The following is a 19861-nucleotide window of genomic DNA, read 5'->3' as shown; positions in this document are numbered from 1 at the left end:
ACCTTGGAATAGATGGGGGTGTGTGGGGGGGTGGGGAGTATGGCCTTTTGTGACAAAGTGTGTGGGTGTGTTCTCTCCTCTCCTGTGACGAGAGTCAGTCAGTTTGATGAAACCGCCAGGGAGGGGATTTATGGAGACTGAGTTCCTTTTGGAGGATCTCTTTAGGTAGAAAAGGGGAGTTCAGAGATCGCCCTTCCCTGTATTTGTTATTTTTCAAGTTCCTACAACTGAAAATAATCAACATACCAACGTGGTCTATTTGGGGTGGCATGCCCTGAGTGCCTATATGCATATATTGGGGTGGGCATATTCTGCTACCCTTAAGTCCCACGACTTTTGTGTCTGTTGGCTAAGTATGTTTTTATGCACTTGTCAGGCTTTGGTAAAAGGTGTGCCTTCCTAGTTTCAGCTTCCCTGACAGTGGAGGAGCAATGAGTAGAGTCCCACTTGCCTCTTAGAGCTGCTGATGTGGATATTCCCCGTTGACCCCCCTTTTTGTGGCATGACCACATTCCCCTCAGGCTGAACTGAGAGATGGAGGAAGAGAATGTTCTGAGGACATTCACTGAGCACTGAATTCGGCTGTGGCCCCTGGGCTTTTTCAAGGATGAAGGCATTATATCCCCTTTTTGCTCTGGCATTTTGTTTCAACCATCTGTGAAAGAGAGTCCTAACTGATCAGCTCTTCCCCAACAGGACACACGGTGAAACTGTAATGATATGGCACCCAGTCATCCCTGCACGAACAGAAGTCCAACACACATGTAAACTCTATTCAATTCATTCCACTTTATTCTGGGATGGATACTAGAGACCACAACTCACAAACATACCAGTGGACATTGAAAACTAAGGCCATTCTGTGAGTTATTTTTAAAACCTAGTGTTTTGCACATAATGATCTTTTTTAAAAAATGAATTACCCAAACCAAGATTTCTCTTCTGAGATAAGAATATAAGGTCAGCACAAGACAGCTTTAGGGCCGTATCTAATCTGAAGTTCATCATGTGACAAGAGCATCTTTGTTTTCTACAATATAAATCACAGCCCTGAGGCAACCACTACCCTCAGCATCAAGTTCTCTTTTCCAGATGTCATCATAAAGTAGTATTGACCACAGTGACCAGTGTTCTATAAACCATATTTCTCCCAGTGAATAGCAAAGAGACTTTTACCTAAGAGACACACTGCAGGATTCTTGGAACAAGAAAAAGAAAGGGACCTGTAACTAAGGCACTGAAAGCACATTATTTATATAAAGAAATGTAAACAATTTAATACCAACAGGCTCCCTCCATTAGTCTCTGTTATAAAAGTGCACAAGGGCAGCACGGTCAGGCGCGTAAAGTCCGGGTGAGATGGGAACGTCTCCCTGGAGTCTCGGCCGCCGACGGTCGACGTCTGACCTGGGGCTGTGGACGTAACTCATTTCAAAGTGACTCAAGAGGAAGCTGTGTTTTAGTAGCATGACAAACAAGGAAAGGATTTTACGAAGGGCTTTAAATTATGGGCTCTGACATTTATTTTTCTTTCAGTCTTCCACCACGTTCTTCCCCTGAATTTTACAATTCCTTTGGCTTGTTTCATCAGAGAGGCCTGGTGGGAAAACTGGTGGCCTCATCAGCGCCCTTCCTTGTAGGTTCCTATTTTAAGTGTAATCTTTCACGTCCCCTATAAACCACACTCGCTTTATTGAAAACGTTTCCAAATGGGAACGACGTGACAAGTGGACACACAGCACTGTAAACATTTCAAACTCCACTGAGTTTACTTTTGATGGACTGAAAGGGCTCTAAGATGGAGGCGAGGGCCCATATGCAGCCAGACAAGGGGCTGCTGAGTCCAGGGGGAGGGTGGGAGGTGGGGAGGGGCTCCTTCCTGGGGCCAGGCAGGACTGAAGCTGCATTAACCTCTACTTGACACTACTACTAATCTCTACTTGCTATCCGTTTTAGAGCCCAAATCATGGACCATATATTTCTTTAAAGAAGAGAATAAAAAGATGGGTAGGAAAACAAATAGTTACAATTTTAAAAGAAGGCTTATTGCAACCCCCCCTCGCCCCCCCCCTAAAAAACACAAAACACACCCCCAAACACACACACAAAACACCCCCAAAAGGCAACTTTTTTCTTTTTAAAGTTACCACTTCTGAGTCTTAGAGCAAGTACAATATCTCTGTTTCTGGGCTAATGAGTTCTGGGCACTATAAAAGGGGCTTGCGTTTTATCATAAAATGTTTGTTTTTTTAAAGACCAAAAGAAATCATGTTTTAAAAAGGAAGCGTTCCCCCTTTACAGGTTTCAGAGGGTTAAAGAGGACCTGCCGTTAAAGCCAGAGGAGCCATCGGAAGCTTGGAGGAAGGGTTGGCCGCCTACATCACTAACACCTACAAGGTAGAAAGTACGGCCTCTCTCTCACCCAGGACAAGGGCAATCCTGATCGCTAAACTATTTCTTGCTTCCAAATATAAGCAGAAGTCTGAGAAAGACCTAAATTAAAAACTTCTTTTATTGGGGGTTGGGGCGGGGGAGAGAAGGTTTAAAAAAAATAACCACCTTTAAAACCACTGAAGAGCTGGGTCTGGAGCAGATGTGGGTAGTAACGAGTCAGAAGCCCCAGCCATACTGCAAACAGCCTTGGGGGAGGAGTTCAATAGGCTGGGCCTTCAGTAGAGGCACTAGTTAGAACTCTCCAAGTGAAGGTGGTGTGCAGACAGAGGGCTGCTGCAACCAGGACCTTCCGGAAGAGTCTGCCTGGTAAGTCCAGCTCACAGCGTGCTTGCCTTTCCTGGCGATGCCTGTGTCCACTGTTCACCGGATGGAAATCACCGTCCAGCAAAAATAAGACATCACTGAGAAAGCACTTGTGCCAAGAGTATACCAAGCTAGAAAGAATGTTTGAGGCTGGTTCAAGGCAGGAATAAGCAGGCAGGTCTGCTTTACAGCACAAGACTTTTAATTGCCCCATCTTTTCTGCTACTCTGACCAGCATTCCCATTCGGACAAAATAAATAAATAAATTTAAAAAGTAATTGGCTACTCTGACCAGCATTCCCATTCGGACAAAATAAATAAATAAATTTAAAAAGTAATTGCCAGGCTCCAGTGGAGTGGAAACCTCGACCACATGTTTCGTTTTTTTTTTTTTTTTTGCCCCAGAAGGAGATTGGTACTGTTGGCTTGCTGGATTTTCCACTGACTCCAAACGACAGGAATATTTAGGAGAACAATTGGTCAAAAGTGGGCTTAAATTTTACTAGTGAAAGAGGAAGCCTGAGACTAAAAAAGAGAGAGATCCCTATCATTAAGAAAGGATTCATTTTTGTCACCATTTTGATTTTAATAAAATTTGTCAAGGCTACAAGGGTTGAATAATTTAGATTAAACCATCATGGCCCTGTCTGCAAGTGTTTTTGTTGTTGATTTAGTGGCAGAGGTTAGACACACGTGCACATGTAGAAAATACAATAACCTTCCTTTTTGTGGCAGGTTTTAAAGAAATATTTCAACTAAGACACAACTTCAAAAGTGAGTTTCTGACGGCAATACCAGAATGTTCTCTGAAAGGTAAGTGACTTTGATGTATACCATTGTTAATGCAGAAAAGCGACACCTGCCAACACTCTGTAATGAAACAAGTGCTAAATATGCAAAGGTACACAGAAGTGAAGAACTGAACTGTTTGAACTCTGAGCTTTAAAAATTTAAACTAAGGTTTCTGAGTGGAGAGCCTGTGGTTGCTCCCTGAGACTCGTCTAGGTCTTATTTTCTGCGTGAGAAAAGGGCACCAGTGGTTTTCTGATGTCTCGGTCAGTGCAAGGCTAAATGCCAAGGTTTCATGAATAATGAAGGGCTTCCTATCAAAATGTTTGTTCGGCTTAAGGAGAAGGGGTTTTTGTCTTCTGGTCTTAAGGAAGGATGCAAGAGTTTGGCATGGAAAGGGGTGCAGGGACAGCGCCGAGAGGGAGCTGGGAGGAAGGTCTCTCACCTCCACAGTCAAGTGCCAGCACTTGACCTGGGCTGGTGCTCAGGAGCTTCAGCTCTGCCTCCCATCTGGGGAATTTGTCAGGAAGCAGGACTGGACCTGTAAGATATCTGTGTACCTTGACTGCTAACAGCCTGATGATTGTTTAACTCCGGCCCGCGTTAATTTTGCCGCCATCGCTCCCTGCTACACAGTGTTGAAATTACATTCAGAGATTTAAAAAGAAAAAAAAGTCATGTGTGTAGCAATATTGTTCCACAAAACTAAGTGCAAAATATCTTTAACAAATAATGACGGTTGTAAGAAATATTTGACACAGTCATGCAAAAATGCATCTCCATTTACAAAGGCTTAGAACATTTCCGAAATATGCCCTAGGCTTTTCCACCGTGAACCTTAACCATCTTACTCGTTTTTCTTTGCGTTTAAATGTGGCTGTTTGTGTAAGAGGCGGTAACATGCAAGTTCGAGGATCTCCAGTCCACCAAATATTCTCTCCTGCAGCACGAAGATGACAATGACGATGATAAAATACCACCGGACAAGACTGTACAGGTAGATGAACAGGCACATTGTGGGGCTGAACAGGGTCCAGTAGAGGATGGAGAGAAATTTGACCACCAGGACCCTGAGATCTGACTTGCAAGGAGGAACGACTGTCTGCCCTGTGAAGGAAAAATTCTTCTCCCCTTGATAGAAGGAGCGCAGCCTCTCTTCTTTCTCCTCCCACCGCTTGTAGCACCAGAGCTGGAGGTCCTCCTTGGACTCGGGGAGGGTGTTCACGGGGTACCGGTGGACGTGGAAGTGGATCTCCTTGGGAAAGTCCCCGAGGAGGAGGTGCTTCTCTGTCTGGGGAATGTTGTGAGGGTATGCCACCGTGATGTCATGGACGGCGTCAAGGTTCTTACCTAGGTTTTGGAAAAGATTAAATACAGACAGAATAAAGATCCATTTGGACAGCAATGCTGATTCACACTGAAGGCAGGGGGAAAAAAATCAGGACAGAGTGAACCAAGACGAACAAACAAGGGCTATAAATACCTGTGTTCCTGGGCTCTTGCGTCAATATTTAGCCGTCACTTAGTTTTTTATCTGCTTGCTAATTACCACAAAGACCTTTAGAAAGAAATTATCTTTGTTCCTAGAAATAAGAATCTTCCATTCAAGAATTAAATAGATAAGCACCTTAAATTAGATTTCAGATAGGAATTAACGCAGCTCTTCTCCACCAACAGGATTCACTGTTTCGAGATCTCCTATCAATAGACACCCTCTCTCCAAATAAAAAACTTTCTTTTGACTCAATATCACTATGAAGGCTACTGGAAAGAAAAACCCCGGGTCAGAGTTGATACAGTGGTCAGAGACATGCCTGAAAACTTCCATATGACTTTTTAATTTCTAGAAACATCAGTGTGAAGTCAAATTCAGAGACTGAATGAGACCCTGACTTAGTATGCCATCGTCCTTAAAAATTTCATTGTTTAGTTACCGTGGGGTCAAGTGTTTTCAGCAAAATCATATGCCAGGAGATGGAGAAGTGAACCGAAAAACGCCAATCCCTAACTTCACTCCAGAGCTCCCAGCAGCATCAGGGAGGCAGGCAAGCAGTGTCCTAAAGCAGAGAGCACTGCAGGGCTGAAGGCACTGACTGGGCTGGAGGCCATCCAGTGAGGACCCTCACTGTCAGCCTTGAGAACGGGAACTCAAGTCTGCAGGTGATAGAGAATCTCTTAAGGATTTTAAATAGACAAGGAATCAGAATTTGTTTCATTTGAGCAGGGGTTAGCTTGAGAGCAGTAACAAGAATAGTCTGGAGAGGACCAGGGGCAAAGAGGTTGGAAGAGTAGTTTGATCATTACAAGGCAAGAAGTGAAGAGGAGGCAGGGCCTAAAGGAAGTGAGGTGTTCAAAAAACATCACAAGGAAGGACTGACCCGACAGAGTGCTCAACTGGAGGGGGTGGAATGAGCCCAGGTTTATTTCTGTTTGGGGTTCTCGAACGGACTGGGGGAAGAGGGGATCTCTGAGATCAGAAATGTGACTAGAGTGCCATCTTTAAAGAATCAAGAGGATCACCCACGGAATCCTGTAAGAGGCCCAGGGAGGCTAAGTTTTTGGCCCAAGGACACACAGCGTGTCGATGCCTAATCTCTGAATGTTGCTTTCTTCCATACCAAGTTATCTTCGGTGAGAGACTTTCGATGTGAAATCTTGATTCATCACAGGACTCTATGATGTAGGCAAAATCAACCTGTGGTGGAGATCAGCAGTTGCATGTGGGGGTGGGGACTGGCGGGAAGGGAGAACGAGGAAATTTTCGGGGGGGTGTGGGGTGGGGCGCAGAGACATTCTGTATCTTGAGTTTGGATTCCATGAAATGGTACATTTAAGACCTGTACAGTTTCACTCTCTCCAAATTTTACCTCAATCTTAAGAACGACAAAGATATGAAGCAACTTCCCCACCTTATATCACCAGGTTTCCCCTTCCTCCTGAACCATTAGCTTGTGCTCAATTTCTCTGTAAATGTTGGCAGTCAGCCTCCTCTCCTCTGTGATTTACTTTAGGGAAAAGACTAGGTTTCAATCTGGTTTCAGAACTGTCTTATAAAATACTCAGCCCTTAAGAGCTATGTCATAAGAAATGAGAGTACCCGTATTAACATGGTTTAGACTCAAAACTGGAGGGAAGTCCTTTCAGGACGCTGTGTGCTGTTTACCTGGCGGCAGAGGAGGCAATGAAAGGCTGGTGGAGGTGACTCCAGGGCACTCGTGCCTGACGGCCTGGGGGGGGAAACGAGGCCTGGCCTGTTCGGCTTCAGAGGAGGGAAATGGGTCCTGTGGTGAGAGACCACAGGAAAATGTTTAACAGCTGTCAAGAGGTGATGTGTCCACTGTTTGAGAAAAGGCTGGCTGACTCCCACCTGGTGGGCTGTAGCAGGAACCTACCCACGGGAAGGAAGGCTGTCTGGTCAGGCATCCAAAGACCAGTTCTCACTGGTACACAGCCTGATACATCCACTAAGATGGTAATATAATGTCTTACCTGTTAACCTCACCTGCATTACAAATTGATCAACCTTTTGTCAGTTCAACATTAATCATGATTACCCTGCTCTGTATTGATCAAACTTTCCTTGACAAATGAGTTTGATGTTTTAGTGCCCCCTCTACCTGCAGAACTCAGAGCCTGTTCATCGATGCCCACCAACCAGAACCATAATCCTCGTATTATCACAAATTTGTAGCAAAGTATATAGAATACATACTATATAATGTGTAAGAATCTGAAGATGTCCTTTCTGCATTCTTCTTAGCAACCTGTAGGGTAGGAGGAGTGTGTGTACACGCAGAAGAGTGTCTGCTCAAAATACATACAGCGAGTCTGGGGACAGAGATGGTACCACGTACAGAAATGTTCTGTGAAGAAAAGCTCTAGATGTATTGTAGTACAGAGCATGAGGGCTGTGGAGGCAGACTGCTTGGGTTCAAACCCTAGCTCTGCTTCTTAGTAAGTGAATGAATGAATCTCTGTGGCTTCATTATTAGTTCCTAGATCTATAAATTGGAGAAGGAAATGGCAACCCACTCCAGTGTTCTTGCCTGGAGAATCCCAGGGACGGGGGAGGCTGGTGGGCTGCGCTCTCTGGGGTCGCACAGAGTCGGACACGACTGAAGCGACTTAGCAGCAGCAGCAGATCTATAAATTACCTCACAGGGTTGTTGTGAGGGATAAATGAGCTAAGTAAAAACACAAAAAAGGATCTGATATGTAGTAAGCGCTCAACAAATGTTAGCTGCTGTGGCTGTTACTGAATCATAACATTAGCATGTTGGGCTCTAACGTGAATTTAGCTTTGAGTAAAAAGCAGAGACATTATTTTGTCAACAAAGGTCCGTCTAGTCAAGGCTATGGTTTTTCCAGTGGTCATGTATGGATGTCAAAGTTGGACTATAAAGAAAGCTGAGGGCTCAAGAATTGATGCTTTTGAACTGTGGTGTTGGAGAAGATTCTTGAGAGTCCCTTGGACTGCAAGGAGATCCAACCAGTCCATCCTAAAGGAAATCAGTTCTGGGTGTTCACTGGAAGGACTGATGTTGAAGCTGAAACTCCAATACTTTGGCCACCTGATGCGAAGAGCTGACTCATTTGAAAAGACCCTGATGCTGGGGAAGATTGAGGGCAGGAAAAGGGGACAACAGAGGATGAGATGGTTGGATGGCATCATCAACTCAATGGACATGAGTTTGAGCAAGCTCTGGGAATTGGTGATGGACAGGGAGGCCTGCTGTACTGTGGTTCATGGGGCCACAAAGAGTTGGACATGACTAAGGGACTGAACTGAACTGAGTCCACAGATGCCAGCATGGATAGTGGGGAAAATACTGCATTCAAGCATCTTCTTTAAACCACTGTCCAGGGCACTGCTCTTCTGGGCCCTGAAGACACCAATTATAATTACCACATGTCTTCCACATAAGACAAATGTTCAAACTACTATTTCACAAAGTGGCCAAGGACACTGCTCTGCCTCAAATATTTCAGACTCTTTCCCTGAAATATTTTATCTCAGCTTTATTCAATGACCAGCTCAAATTCTAAGGGCTCTAAGAAGAGTTTCCTTATGTATTCAGGCCAAGTGGTCTTGCCTGCAGTGACTGCTTAAGACATATGTTTTGATGTGCTCATTTGGGCATTCACTTGCCGTCCTGCAGGACAGTATGAGAAGCTCACGAGAACCCAGTGTCCCAGGAAAACAAGAATCTTAAGGGCAGGACCATGTCTCTGACTGCTTAGAACCTTAATAACTAACATACTGCCCTAAACTTAGAGAAACACATATTTTACCAATATCTATAGTCTATCTTCTCATCTAAAGATACAGGAGGGAATTATCATGCCTTCTGCATGAGGCTGTTAAAACAATTTAGTGAACTTTTATACACAAGGCTCTTTGCATAGGACTGGCACATGGGAAGTTCTTAAATGTTAGCATCCACTATAACTTCTATATTCAGTTAATGAGACTGACTTGCTCCACTGGATCTTTTTGCAACTTGGTTCTGTGAATTCTTGGTTCTGAAAGAATTACAACAATCTTGGGTGAGGGTGTTGGGAGATCACTTTACAAAAAGGCAATATTCCATAAATTTCTATAAGTTGCTTGTTTGGCATTTAGAGCTGTGGAATGATAGAACTCAACATAATTAAAATAGTATTACAATAGTATTTAAATGCTATTTATATTTAATAGTATTTAAAATACTATTAAGATATTATTTTAATTATGTTGAGTTTAATCAACATAAGAATTGCTAAGAGGTTACTTTTCACACCATCTCTTCAAGACCTCCTGCCCTGGGGCCTCTAGCCCAGGGGAGTCCTTACTACCTGACAAGGTATCTTCCTCCCAGGGGTGGGCAGGCTTGCAGAGCTTGGTTCATATGTAAGTGACAATAATGAAATGGATAGTCAAAAGCTGAGATGTGCCTTTATTTCATTTACCAATTTATAATAGCTAACACAATGCATAATAGATTCAGATAAGCTCCTGCAATGACAAAGAAGTTACACTACCTTTACATTTTCTGGTACAAGAACAAGAGACGTTTTAGTATGTGAATCATGATGGTTGCCATTAGTAAAAGCCATTCTTAGAAGATTGTATTGCTTTTTAGATAGTTTAAATTAAAAATCTAGATGCTGTCTGCCTACATGGGGCTTAGAAAATGGATCTGCTGTTTCTGATACTGTGTCTACTGGACAGTTTCATACTTGAGTATTATTTTGAAAAGCAACCATTCTGCTAGAAGAACAACACTCAGCTGGGTCGAGAGATGTTTGTTCTCTAGAACAGAAAAAGCACTTGCTTAATATTCCAAGTCTTAATTTTTAGTCTCAGACTGAGACTGGGGGAATTCTTAATACTTCAGTTGTGTTTAACCACTAGAAGTTTAAAAGGCATTACTAGACTTCATGAATGTCCTATGCAGAAGAGCGGTTCTCCCCAAATAGTAAGGGGGCCAATGATTATCAGCAGAGCTCTACTCACCAGGAATGGGGGAGGGCCAAGTCTTTACACATCTGTATGTTTAAAATGAAAAGAACCAAGAAAAGAAATCCCAGTTTGCCCAGATTCAATTATATAGTTGAGTAGCAGAACAACAGAAATGTTATTTCTCTTTCTTTTTAATCCAAAGTGATCTTTAATGGGGCTTCTCCTGTAGCTCAGCTGGTAAAGAATCTGCCTGCAAAGCAGATGACCCCGGTTCAATTCCTGGGTCAGGAAGAGCCACTGGAGAAGGGATAGGCTACCCACTCCAGTATTCTTGGGCTTCCCTGGTGGCTCAGGTGGTAAAGAATCTGCCAGCAATGCAGGAGACCTGGGTTCGATCCCTGGGTTGTGAAGATCCCCTGGAGAAGGGAAAGGCTACCTATTCTAGTTTTCTGGCCTGGAGAATGCCATGGACTGGACAGTCATGGGGTGGCAAAGAGTTGGACAACTTTAATGAAGTTGATAACAACTGAAGTGTTTTTTTCTTTCCCGATACCATAATCAAATGTATGCAAAATATACAAAAATTTAGAAGTTCATTTTAATGCCTGCTTTAAAAAAATTATACACACACTTTCTGGCAGATCTAGATCTATAAATCTACCTGTATGTATTGGAGAGTTTTCAATAAAGCAGCTTGTCATCTAAGATGTGTTTGTGTTAAAATGCTGAAGTCACTGGTTTCGTGCACTACTTTATTAGATTGGAAAAAAAAAAAACAGGATAAAAGTGGGAGTTAGTAACTAAGCAGTCATTCACTGTGCCACTTTGATACTGAATAGTACATGTCTAAAAATAAGCATGACTGACTGACACTAGTCAGTACACTTTGAAGAACAGCTTTCAATGGACAGATTTGGATATATCTAGACAAGAAATACCAATAAAGAAGAAATCTTTCAGGGTCAAAATAATGGGGCATGCATGAATCACTTAAAACCAACTAGTATTAAGGCTCAAACAGTACCATTTTCTTTGTTAGAGAAAACATTACTGTTCCCTCCTAAGAACATTGTTCATTTTTTCCTTCTGTACAAATTGGATGCATATGGAACAAAACGTGGTGTCAGGAGGCTTCTAGCCCTGCCTCTTATCAGCTCTATGACTCGGCAAGTTCACAAGAAGCCTCATCTGTAAATGCAAATGAAAACAGCAGCGACCCTCACAGGGCTTTGTGAAGATCAGTTGGGAACAAGGCTTGGCAGGTATGTGCTCAGATTCTGTTATTCCTCACAGGGGAAGGTCACCGACAGCACCTGTTTGGTTTAGGGTGCTATCCTTTACCTTCCATTTTTCTCTAGATTTCCTCTTTCTTTGGGAGACAGACAAGTCTCTTGTAGTGACACTGAGGCCTACTGTCTAATATTCCGTCCACTCCTCTCCCCGGTAGAGAAGTAAAGTCATTTAGGTAAGTTCAAGCATATCAAGCAAGTGCATCAAGGCCCCAATTTATCTCCTGATGCACTTTCTTTTCCAACCCTAATAACTCATCTCTTGGACATTTTAAGCTCAGCAAAGAAATTGAATCCTCTGATGGCATTTAGAATTAGAAGCTGATGACTTGTGCTCTAGGATCACTGGTCTCTTGTCTCATGTTGCTGTTACTGTTTTTGATAAGTTGAAGTTAGTGTCTACTCTTTTTCTAAGAAAGAACCATTCTGCACTTAAAAAGCATCCTTCAGCTGAAAGATGACACTAAAAACAGTATCCCTGTGAATAATCATGCTTATCCAGGAATTCAGCTCTTACCTACAATTTTAGGGAGACATATTTTCACTTTCCTATCCTAAATCTGTTGAACTTTTTGTTTTCTGTGTAAATGCATGAACCTTTTCAATTATAAATCTCTCTTTTGATGGAACTTCAAAACAAGTTTTATTTTCTAGGTACAATGGGAACCTGTTGACATTTTCCACAATTCAACAATACTGGTGCATTAGAAGATCATCAAGGCGAGATGTGAATAACATATAGCACTTGCTGAGGACGGACAGACACATACACTCATATGCACACATGTATATAAAACATGTGCCTCAAAAAAAGATACAGAAACTTTCAAAAATGAGATCATACTGTATATACTGTTTTATAACTGTTACATGTACTTCCCATTCATGCCATTGTAATTTTCTAAAATATCATTTTATAGATGTGTAAACATTAAAAATTACTTTATCAGATATTTGTTTTCACACAGTATTAAATATCAATATTTAAATAGACATCTTTGTAACTAATAATAAGGATTTTATAGGGTAAATTTCAGTAAGTTAAATTGCTGGATCAAAGAATATGAATAGGCTTTTGCTGCATATGGGAAACTGACCCCCAGAAAGGTCAGTTTAATAAAAACACACAAGAAATGTATGATGGTGCTTTCTTTTTCACACTTTTACTAATGCTTGGAATTGTTACTTTTAGAAAGTTGCCAAAATATGTCATTTTTGTTTTAATTTGTATGTCTTTGGTTAGATATAACAACATATCACTGGGTATATCCACTACGGTTATCCCTATAGGTTTTGTAATTCAGTGATTTGTCATCTTACGGATTTGTAAGACCTCTTTATACATGCTTTAAATCTTTTATACCAGTTTTGGTCATCTAACACTAGTGTTTCCCTGATCACTGATGGGTTTATTTTGTTGCTGTCTATGAAATGTAGCTTTACGTCTTTTATCCAGTTCCTATGGGCTGTCTGTCTAGTCAATTTGCAAAACTTGTTCTTTACCATGGATTATTAATATTCTGTATTCTTTGTTGCAAATAGTTTTATAAATCTGATATCTGTTGCCATTATTTATGGCATACTTCCAATATGTGTGGGTGTCTATGTCTATACAAGTTCATCATTTTTTCTGTTATAGCTTTTAGATTCCTACTTGGTCTTTCCGGCAATGAGACTGTTTGTACACTTTGTAGTTTTCTACAAGATGAAAAAACATTTTTCATTTAATTTTATAACCCACCTTTACTTTCTTTCAAGACATCTGTTTTTCTAGCATCCTTTATTAAGTAACTCTTTTTTCTACTATTTTGAAATACCACCTGGTCATATATTAGATTCTCAAATATACAGCTATCCAGTCTCCTTTCTCTCTTCTGCTCCACTGAGCTGTGTTTATTCCTTTCCTTAGTTACTTAATATCTAATAAAGCAAATCTTTCTTTTTCACACTGTACTGGGCTCCTGCTGGCACCTATTTAGCAATATAAATTTAAGAGCAGCCAGGTAAATAACCCTGCCAATTAAGGGGACTTAAGAGACAGGAGTGCAGTCCCTGGGTTGGGAAGATCCCCTGGAGGAGGGCATGACAACCAACTCCAGTATTCTTGCCTGGAGAATCCCCACAGACAGAGGAGTCTGGTGGGCTACAGTCCATAGGGTCTCAAAGGGTTGGACACAACTGAAGCAAATTAACATGCACAATTCTAACACAAAAAACCACCCTCCTCTCAACTTATCCTGAAATTGTATTTGCATTATATTTACATTATACTTTTGAAAGAACTCGTCTTTCTTTTAAAAGTGAGTGTTGGACTATAAAGAAAGAAAGCTGAGTGCTGCAGAATTAATGCTTTTGAGCTGTGGTGTTGGAGAAGACTCTTGAGAGTCCCTTGGACTGCGAGGAGATCCAACCAGTCCATCCTAAAGGAAATCAGTTCTGGGTGTTCACTGATGTTGAAGCTGAAACGCCAATACTTTGGCCAACTGATGCAAAGAGTTGACTCATTGAAAAAGACCCTGATGCTGAGAAAGACTGAAGGCAGGAGGAGAAGGGGACGACAGAGGATGGGATGATTGGATGGTATCACCGACTCAATGGACATGAGTTTGAGCAAGCTCTGGGAGTTGGTGAAGGACAGGGAAGCCTGGTGTGCTGCAGTCCATGGGGTTGCAAAGAGTCGAACATGACTGAGCAACTGAACTGAACTGAACTTTGAAAGAACTGACACTTTTATATTGTTTTCTCAAGAAAAATGTGTTTCCATTTGCTCAAATCTTAGTTTATCTTCCAACAAGACTTCAGGTTTCTTCACAAAACTTTTGTGACTTAAAAATTTATTCCTAAATAATTTCATAATTCTTTGGACTATTGTGGATGGGATATATGGTCCTACTTAATGCTTTTAGGCAACCACTGCTTGTTGTTCAGTCATTAAGTCCTGTCCGACTCTTTGTGACCCCAAGGACTGTAGCATGCTGAACTTCTGTGTCCTTCACTATCTCCCGGAGTTTGCTCATGTCCATTGAGTCGGTGACTCTAACCATCTCATCCTCTACCACCCCCTTCTCCTGCCCTCAGTCTTTCCCAGCATCAGGGTCTTGTCCAATGAGTTGGCTCTTCACATCAGGTGGCCAAAGTATTGGAGTTTCAGTTTCAGCATCAGTCCTTCCAAAGAATATTCAGGGTTGACTTCCTTTAGGATTGACTGGTTGGATCTCCTTGAAGTCCAGGCGACTCTCAACATCTTTTCCAGAACCATGGTTCAAAAGCATCAATTCTTCGGTGCTCAGCTTTCTTTATAGTCCATCTCTCACATCCATACATAACTACTGGAAAAACCATAATAGCTCTGACTATATGGACCTTGTCAGCAGAGTGATGTCTCTGCTTTTTAATACATTGTCTAGGTTTGTCATAGCTTACTTTCCAAGGAACAAGCATCTTTAAATTTCATGGCAGCCGTCAAAGTCTGCAGTGGTTTTAGAGCTCAAGAAAATAAAATCTGTCACTGTTTCCACTTTTTCTCCTTCTATGTGGTGGGACCAGATGCCATGATCTTAAGGTTTTTGAATGCTGAGTTTTAAGCCAGCTTTTTCACTCTCCTCTTTAACCCTCATCAAGAGGCTCTTAAGTTCCTCTTCACTTTCTGCTATCAGAGTGGTATCATCCGCATATCTGAGATTGTTGCTATTTCTCCTGGCAGTCTTGATTCCAGCCTGTGATACTTCCAGCCGGACATTGTCACATGATGTACTCTCCACAGAAGTTAAATAAGCAGGGTGACAACAAACAGCCTTGTCATACTTCTTTTCCAACTTTGAATCAGTTTTTTGTTTCCATGTCTGGTTCTAACTGTTGCTTCTTGACCTGCATACAGGTTCCTCAGGAGGCAGGTGAGATGGTCTGGTATTCCCATCTCTTTCAGAATTTTCCGCAGATTGTTGTGTTCCACACAGTTCAAGGCTTTAGCATAGTCAATGAAGCAGATGTTTTTCTGGAACTCTCTTGCTTTTTTTATGATCCAACAGATGCTGGCAATTTGATCTCTGGTTCCTCTGCCTTTTCTAAATCCAGCTTGTACATCAAGAAGTTCTCGGTTCATGTACTTCTTTGGCATTGCCTTTCTTTGGAATTGGAATGAAAACTGATCTTTTCCAGTCCTGCGGCCACTGCTGAGTTTTCCAAATTTGCTGGCATATTGAGTACTGCAGTTTAACAGCATCATCTTTTAGGATTTGAAATAGCTCAGCTGGAATTCCATCATCTCTACTTACATTGCTTATAGTAATGCTTCCTAAGGCCCACTTGATTTCACATTTCAGGAGGTCTGGCTCTAGGTGAGTGACCACACCATCATGGTTATCTGGGTTACTGGGATGTTTTTTGTATAGTTCTTCTGTGTATTTTTGCCACCTCTTCTTAAATCTCTTCTGCTTCTGTTAGGTCCTTGCCATTTCTGTCCTTTGTTGTGCCCATCCTTGTATGTAATGTTCCCTTGATATTTCTAATTTTTTTGGAGAGATTTCTAGTCTTTACCTTTCTACTGTTTTTCTCTGTTTAGAATACAGAAAGTCAATTGTTAGTGTATATTTATCTTATTTGTAGCCATGTTAATATCATAAAATTAAGTCAAGTTGATTTTTTTTTACTAGACCTTCTGACTTTCTAGATTTTCTATAGCAGCAAAAACATAGCTTTATGTTCAATTTTCTCATCTTTATGGTCTTTTCTCAGTGCTTTCATTAGCATTTGCTTAATAATAAAAGGCATAGATCTGACTTTAAAATGTGGCTTTAAATGCTTTAGCATATCAGATACTGTTGAGTTTTGGCAACACAGTACTACATTTAACTAAATTCTATTTTGTTATAATTTTTATTATGAATGCCTTAAGTTTATCAAAATTTTTTTCTGCAACTATGGAAAGGATCAAACACATGTTTTGTTAAAAATGAAAATATTGGTCTATAAGAACATCTGTATGAACCAAACTATTATATTAAAAGGAAAAATATAAAAAATGCAAAGAGAAACTGAAAAGTAATTATAGTGAAGGCTTCAGTATCTTTCATAATAGAACTCTGTAGATAAAAAAATAAAGGAACTGAATAAATACTGATAAATTTGATTTAAGAGACTCACATAGACCCATGTGTATGTGTCAGCTGCTCAGTTGTGTCCGACTCTTTATGATCCCATGCACTGTAGCCCGCCAGGCTCCTCTGTCCATGGCATTCTCCAGGCAAGAATACTGGAGTGGGTTGCCATTTCCTTCTCCACATATAGATCTGTATGTCCCTCAAAAATATCTTAAACACACTGATGGTTGATCATTTACTTGGTGGCAAAAAGATTTTTAAATATTATTATAAAAGTCACATTCTCAAATCAAGAATCTATAAAAATATAAATAAAAAACAAAATATAATAACCCCCTCTAAAAGAATATGTTTAGTTAATTCTGTGATGAAAGATGAAATCAAAAGAAAAATTGCAAACTACTTAAAAGGAATGAAAAACAGAATCAATGGGATATAGTTAAATGTTGAATGCCTTCCCTAAACATTCTAGCATTCTAGCAAAATTCACCAAAAATAAATAGTCAAAGAATAAACAAATGCAAAAGCTAGGTATTTGATGAATAAAAGATTAAACTCTATGAAGGCAATTAAGGGGAAAAGAGAGCATACATATTTAAGATCACAGATAGCAAACGAGGGAAAATCACAAATACAGAAGAGATTAAAACAATTGTGAGAATGTCAGTCTACACATGAGATAATATATTAATAAAACCACAGTAGAGGATCCATGTACATATATACTATACATTGTGCTTCAGATCTGATTGGTGAAAATTTGTGTTTGGTTCAAAAATTGTAAAATATCATTAGTCTATTTTCAACAGAAGGCAAGTTCTTCTTGCTGTGTACTAAGGACAAAGAGCATGGGTGCTAATTTTATAGGCAGGCCAATGTAGCTCATGCGCTGGGTCTCCTTAGCCCCCAGGATTTTAGTGTAGAATTTACAGAACAAACATAGACAGCGAGGGATAAAATAACACAGTGCTATGATGGGAAAAGGACAAAAGTTCTAGTTTCAAACTGTTTTCACTCCCAGGATCTACTAAGCATAACTGCTACTTACACTGGTGCATCTGTAGATTGTGTTTTTGATGACACAGACTTATTTTGCCTATTCTTTCAAAACTTCATCCTCTTTGTTTTCATTATTCTTTAAAAGAAAAAACATGTGCTAGAATGTTTAGAGAAGGCATTCAAAATTCAATGCAAAAAAAAAAAAAAGCAATAACAAAAAAAATTTTGTCGTATTGTTGGAGTCAACAAATTTGTTTAGATGTTCCAAAGCCCATGGACATGAATCAATACTGGATTAAAAGATTAGAAATGTCACCATATGCATACTGTACTAATTTGCTAGTGTTTGAATTAAATGAGATCAGAGACAGCACATTATTAGTCTCTGTGCTCTGAGGTTAGGATTGAAGATGACTAATGATGCACTTGGACATTACCATGTATTATGTGTGTATGTGCTTAAGTTGCTCAGTTGTGTCCGACTCTTTGCGACTCCATGGACTGTAGACCACCATGCTCTTTTATCCATGTATTGAGTGCTTATTAAGTTCCAGGCATAACTGATTCAAGAGTAGGACCAAAAGCTGTAGGCATTTGGGGTACACTGGCGGACAAAAGGAAGACCCCTCCCTTATGGCGTTTATCAGGACAACACTTTTGTGGTGGTATCCCTCTTTAGCAGTTGTGGAAACTGAGGCACAAAGAAGTGTCACTTGCTGAAGATCAGTTAGTAGAAATCACTGTGGCTGATTACAAAGCCTTTCCACTATGCCGTTCTACCTTCTATGAACTGCACATTAAGAACAGTAGGTGCAGAATCAGACTGACCTGGTTTGTACCCAGGCACAGTCTTATTAGCCATGTGACCTTGAACAAGTTACTTAACCTCCCTGGGCCTCAGGCTCCTCACCTGCAATCTGGTAATAATGCTTCCCTTGGAGGGCTAGAAGAAACAAAACATATCTTTCAGCCAGTCTGTAAAGGCAGTACTTAGTAAGGGCATCAAAAATGAAAGATCTTGGTGTTTTTCTTTCAGTCTTGCACTATATTATTTTCAACTATATCATTCACATATTCTGATTAACAGAGTCTTGGCTATAGTTTTATACAAAGTATAAATGATTAGATCTTGTATACATTTCTGATACACACTTCAGTACGGTTGGTCAGTCGTGTCCAACTCTTTGCGACCCCATAAATTGCAGCACGCCAGGCCTCCCTGTCCATCACCAACTCCTGGAGTTCATTCAAACTCATGTCCATTGAGTCGGTGATGCCATCCAGCCATCTCATCCTCTGCCATCCCCTTCTCCTCCTGCCCCCAATCCCTCCCAGCATCAGAGTCTTTCACAATGAGTCAACTCTTCGCATGAGGTGGCCAAAGTACTGGAGTTTCAGCTTTAGCATCATTCCTTCCAAAGAACACCCAGGACTGATCTCCTTCAGAATGGACTGGTTGGATCTCCTTGCAGTCCAAGGGACTCTCAAGAGTCTTCTCCAACACCACAGTTCAAAAGCATCAATTCTTCGGTGCTCAGCTTTCTTCACAGTCCAACTCTAATATCCATACATGACCACAGGAAAAACCATAGCCTTGACTAGATGGACCTTTGTTGGCCAAGTAATGTCTCTGCTTTTGAATATGCTATCTAGGTTGGTCATAACTTTTCTTCCAAGGAATAAGTGTCTTTTAATTTCATGGCTGCAATCACCATCTGCAGTGATTTTAGAGCACCCCCAAAATAAAGTCTGACACTGTTTCCACTGTTTCCCCAGCTATTTCCCATGAAGTGATGGGACCAGATGCCCTGATCTTTGTTTTCCGAACGTTGAGCTTTAAGCCAACTTTTTCACTCTCCTCTTTCACTTTCATCAAGAGGCTCTTTAGTTCCTTTTCACTTTCTGCCATAAGGGTGGTGTCATCTGCATATCTGACGTTATTGAGATTTCTCCCGGCAATCTTGATTCCAGCTTGTGCGTCTTCCAGCCCAGCATTTCTCATGATGTACTCTGCATAGAAGTTAAATAAGCAGGGTGACAATATACAGCCTTGACGTATTCCTTCTCCTATTTGGAACCAGTCTGTTGTTCCATGTCCAGTTCTAACTATATACTCCTGCTGCTACTGCTAAGTCACTGCAGTCGTGTCCAACTCTGTGCGACCCCACCAATGGCAGCCCACCAGGCTCCACCATCCTGGGATTCTTCAGGCAAGAACACTGGAGTGGGTTGCCATTTTCTTCTCCAATGCATGAAAGTGAGAAGTGAAAGTGAAGTTGCTCAGTAAGTGTCCAACTCTTGGTGATCCCACGGACTGCAGCCTACCAGGCTCCTCTGTCCATGGGATATTCCAGGCAAGAGTACTGGAGTGGGGTGCCACTGTAGGACAAACTTAATTGACTGGTTCACCAAACCACAAGCTAGACCCTACCATCCACTTTGTAGCAGTTACCTAAACCACAGTGGAGTGTGTAAATTATAATCTT

At 41.1% G+C, this 19861-nt stretch overlaps 1 protein-coding gene across 5 annotated transcripts in view; it reads right to left on the bottom strand.

Annotated features, from left to right (window-relative positions):
- Positions 1–770: 770 nt before the first annotated feature.
- Positions 771–19861, bottom strand: part of LCLAT1 (lysocardiolipin acyltransferase 1) — a 192021-nt gene continuing 172930 nt past the window's right edge. For 3 of the 5 annotated variants that reach the window (XM_060413845.1, XM_027966649.3, XM_027966650.3), the window contains one exon: positions 771–4896. In XM_060413845.1, coding sequence (XP_060269828.1) covers positions 4394–4896 — 503 coding nt within the window. In that variant the 3' untranslated portion in view covers positions 771–4393. Of the gene's footprint in view, positions 4897–9462; positions 19386–19861 lie in introns of those variants that run through there. The other 2 variants (XR_009600134.1, XM_060413846.1) reach the window with 2 other exon arrangements.

This window comes from Ovis aries, chromosome 3 (assembly GCF_016772045.2).
Source record: "Ovis aries strain OAR_USU_Benz2616 breed Rambouillet chromosome 3, ARS-UI_Ramb_v3.0, whole genome shotgun sequence".
Taxonomy (NCBI): domain Eukaryota; kingdom Metazoa; phylum Chordata; class Mammalia; order Artiodactyla; family Bovidae; genus Ovis; species Ovis aries.
Note: the sequence above shows the minus strand (reverse complement) of the source record. Positions and strands in the feature narration are given on the sequence as shown.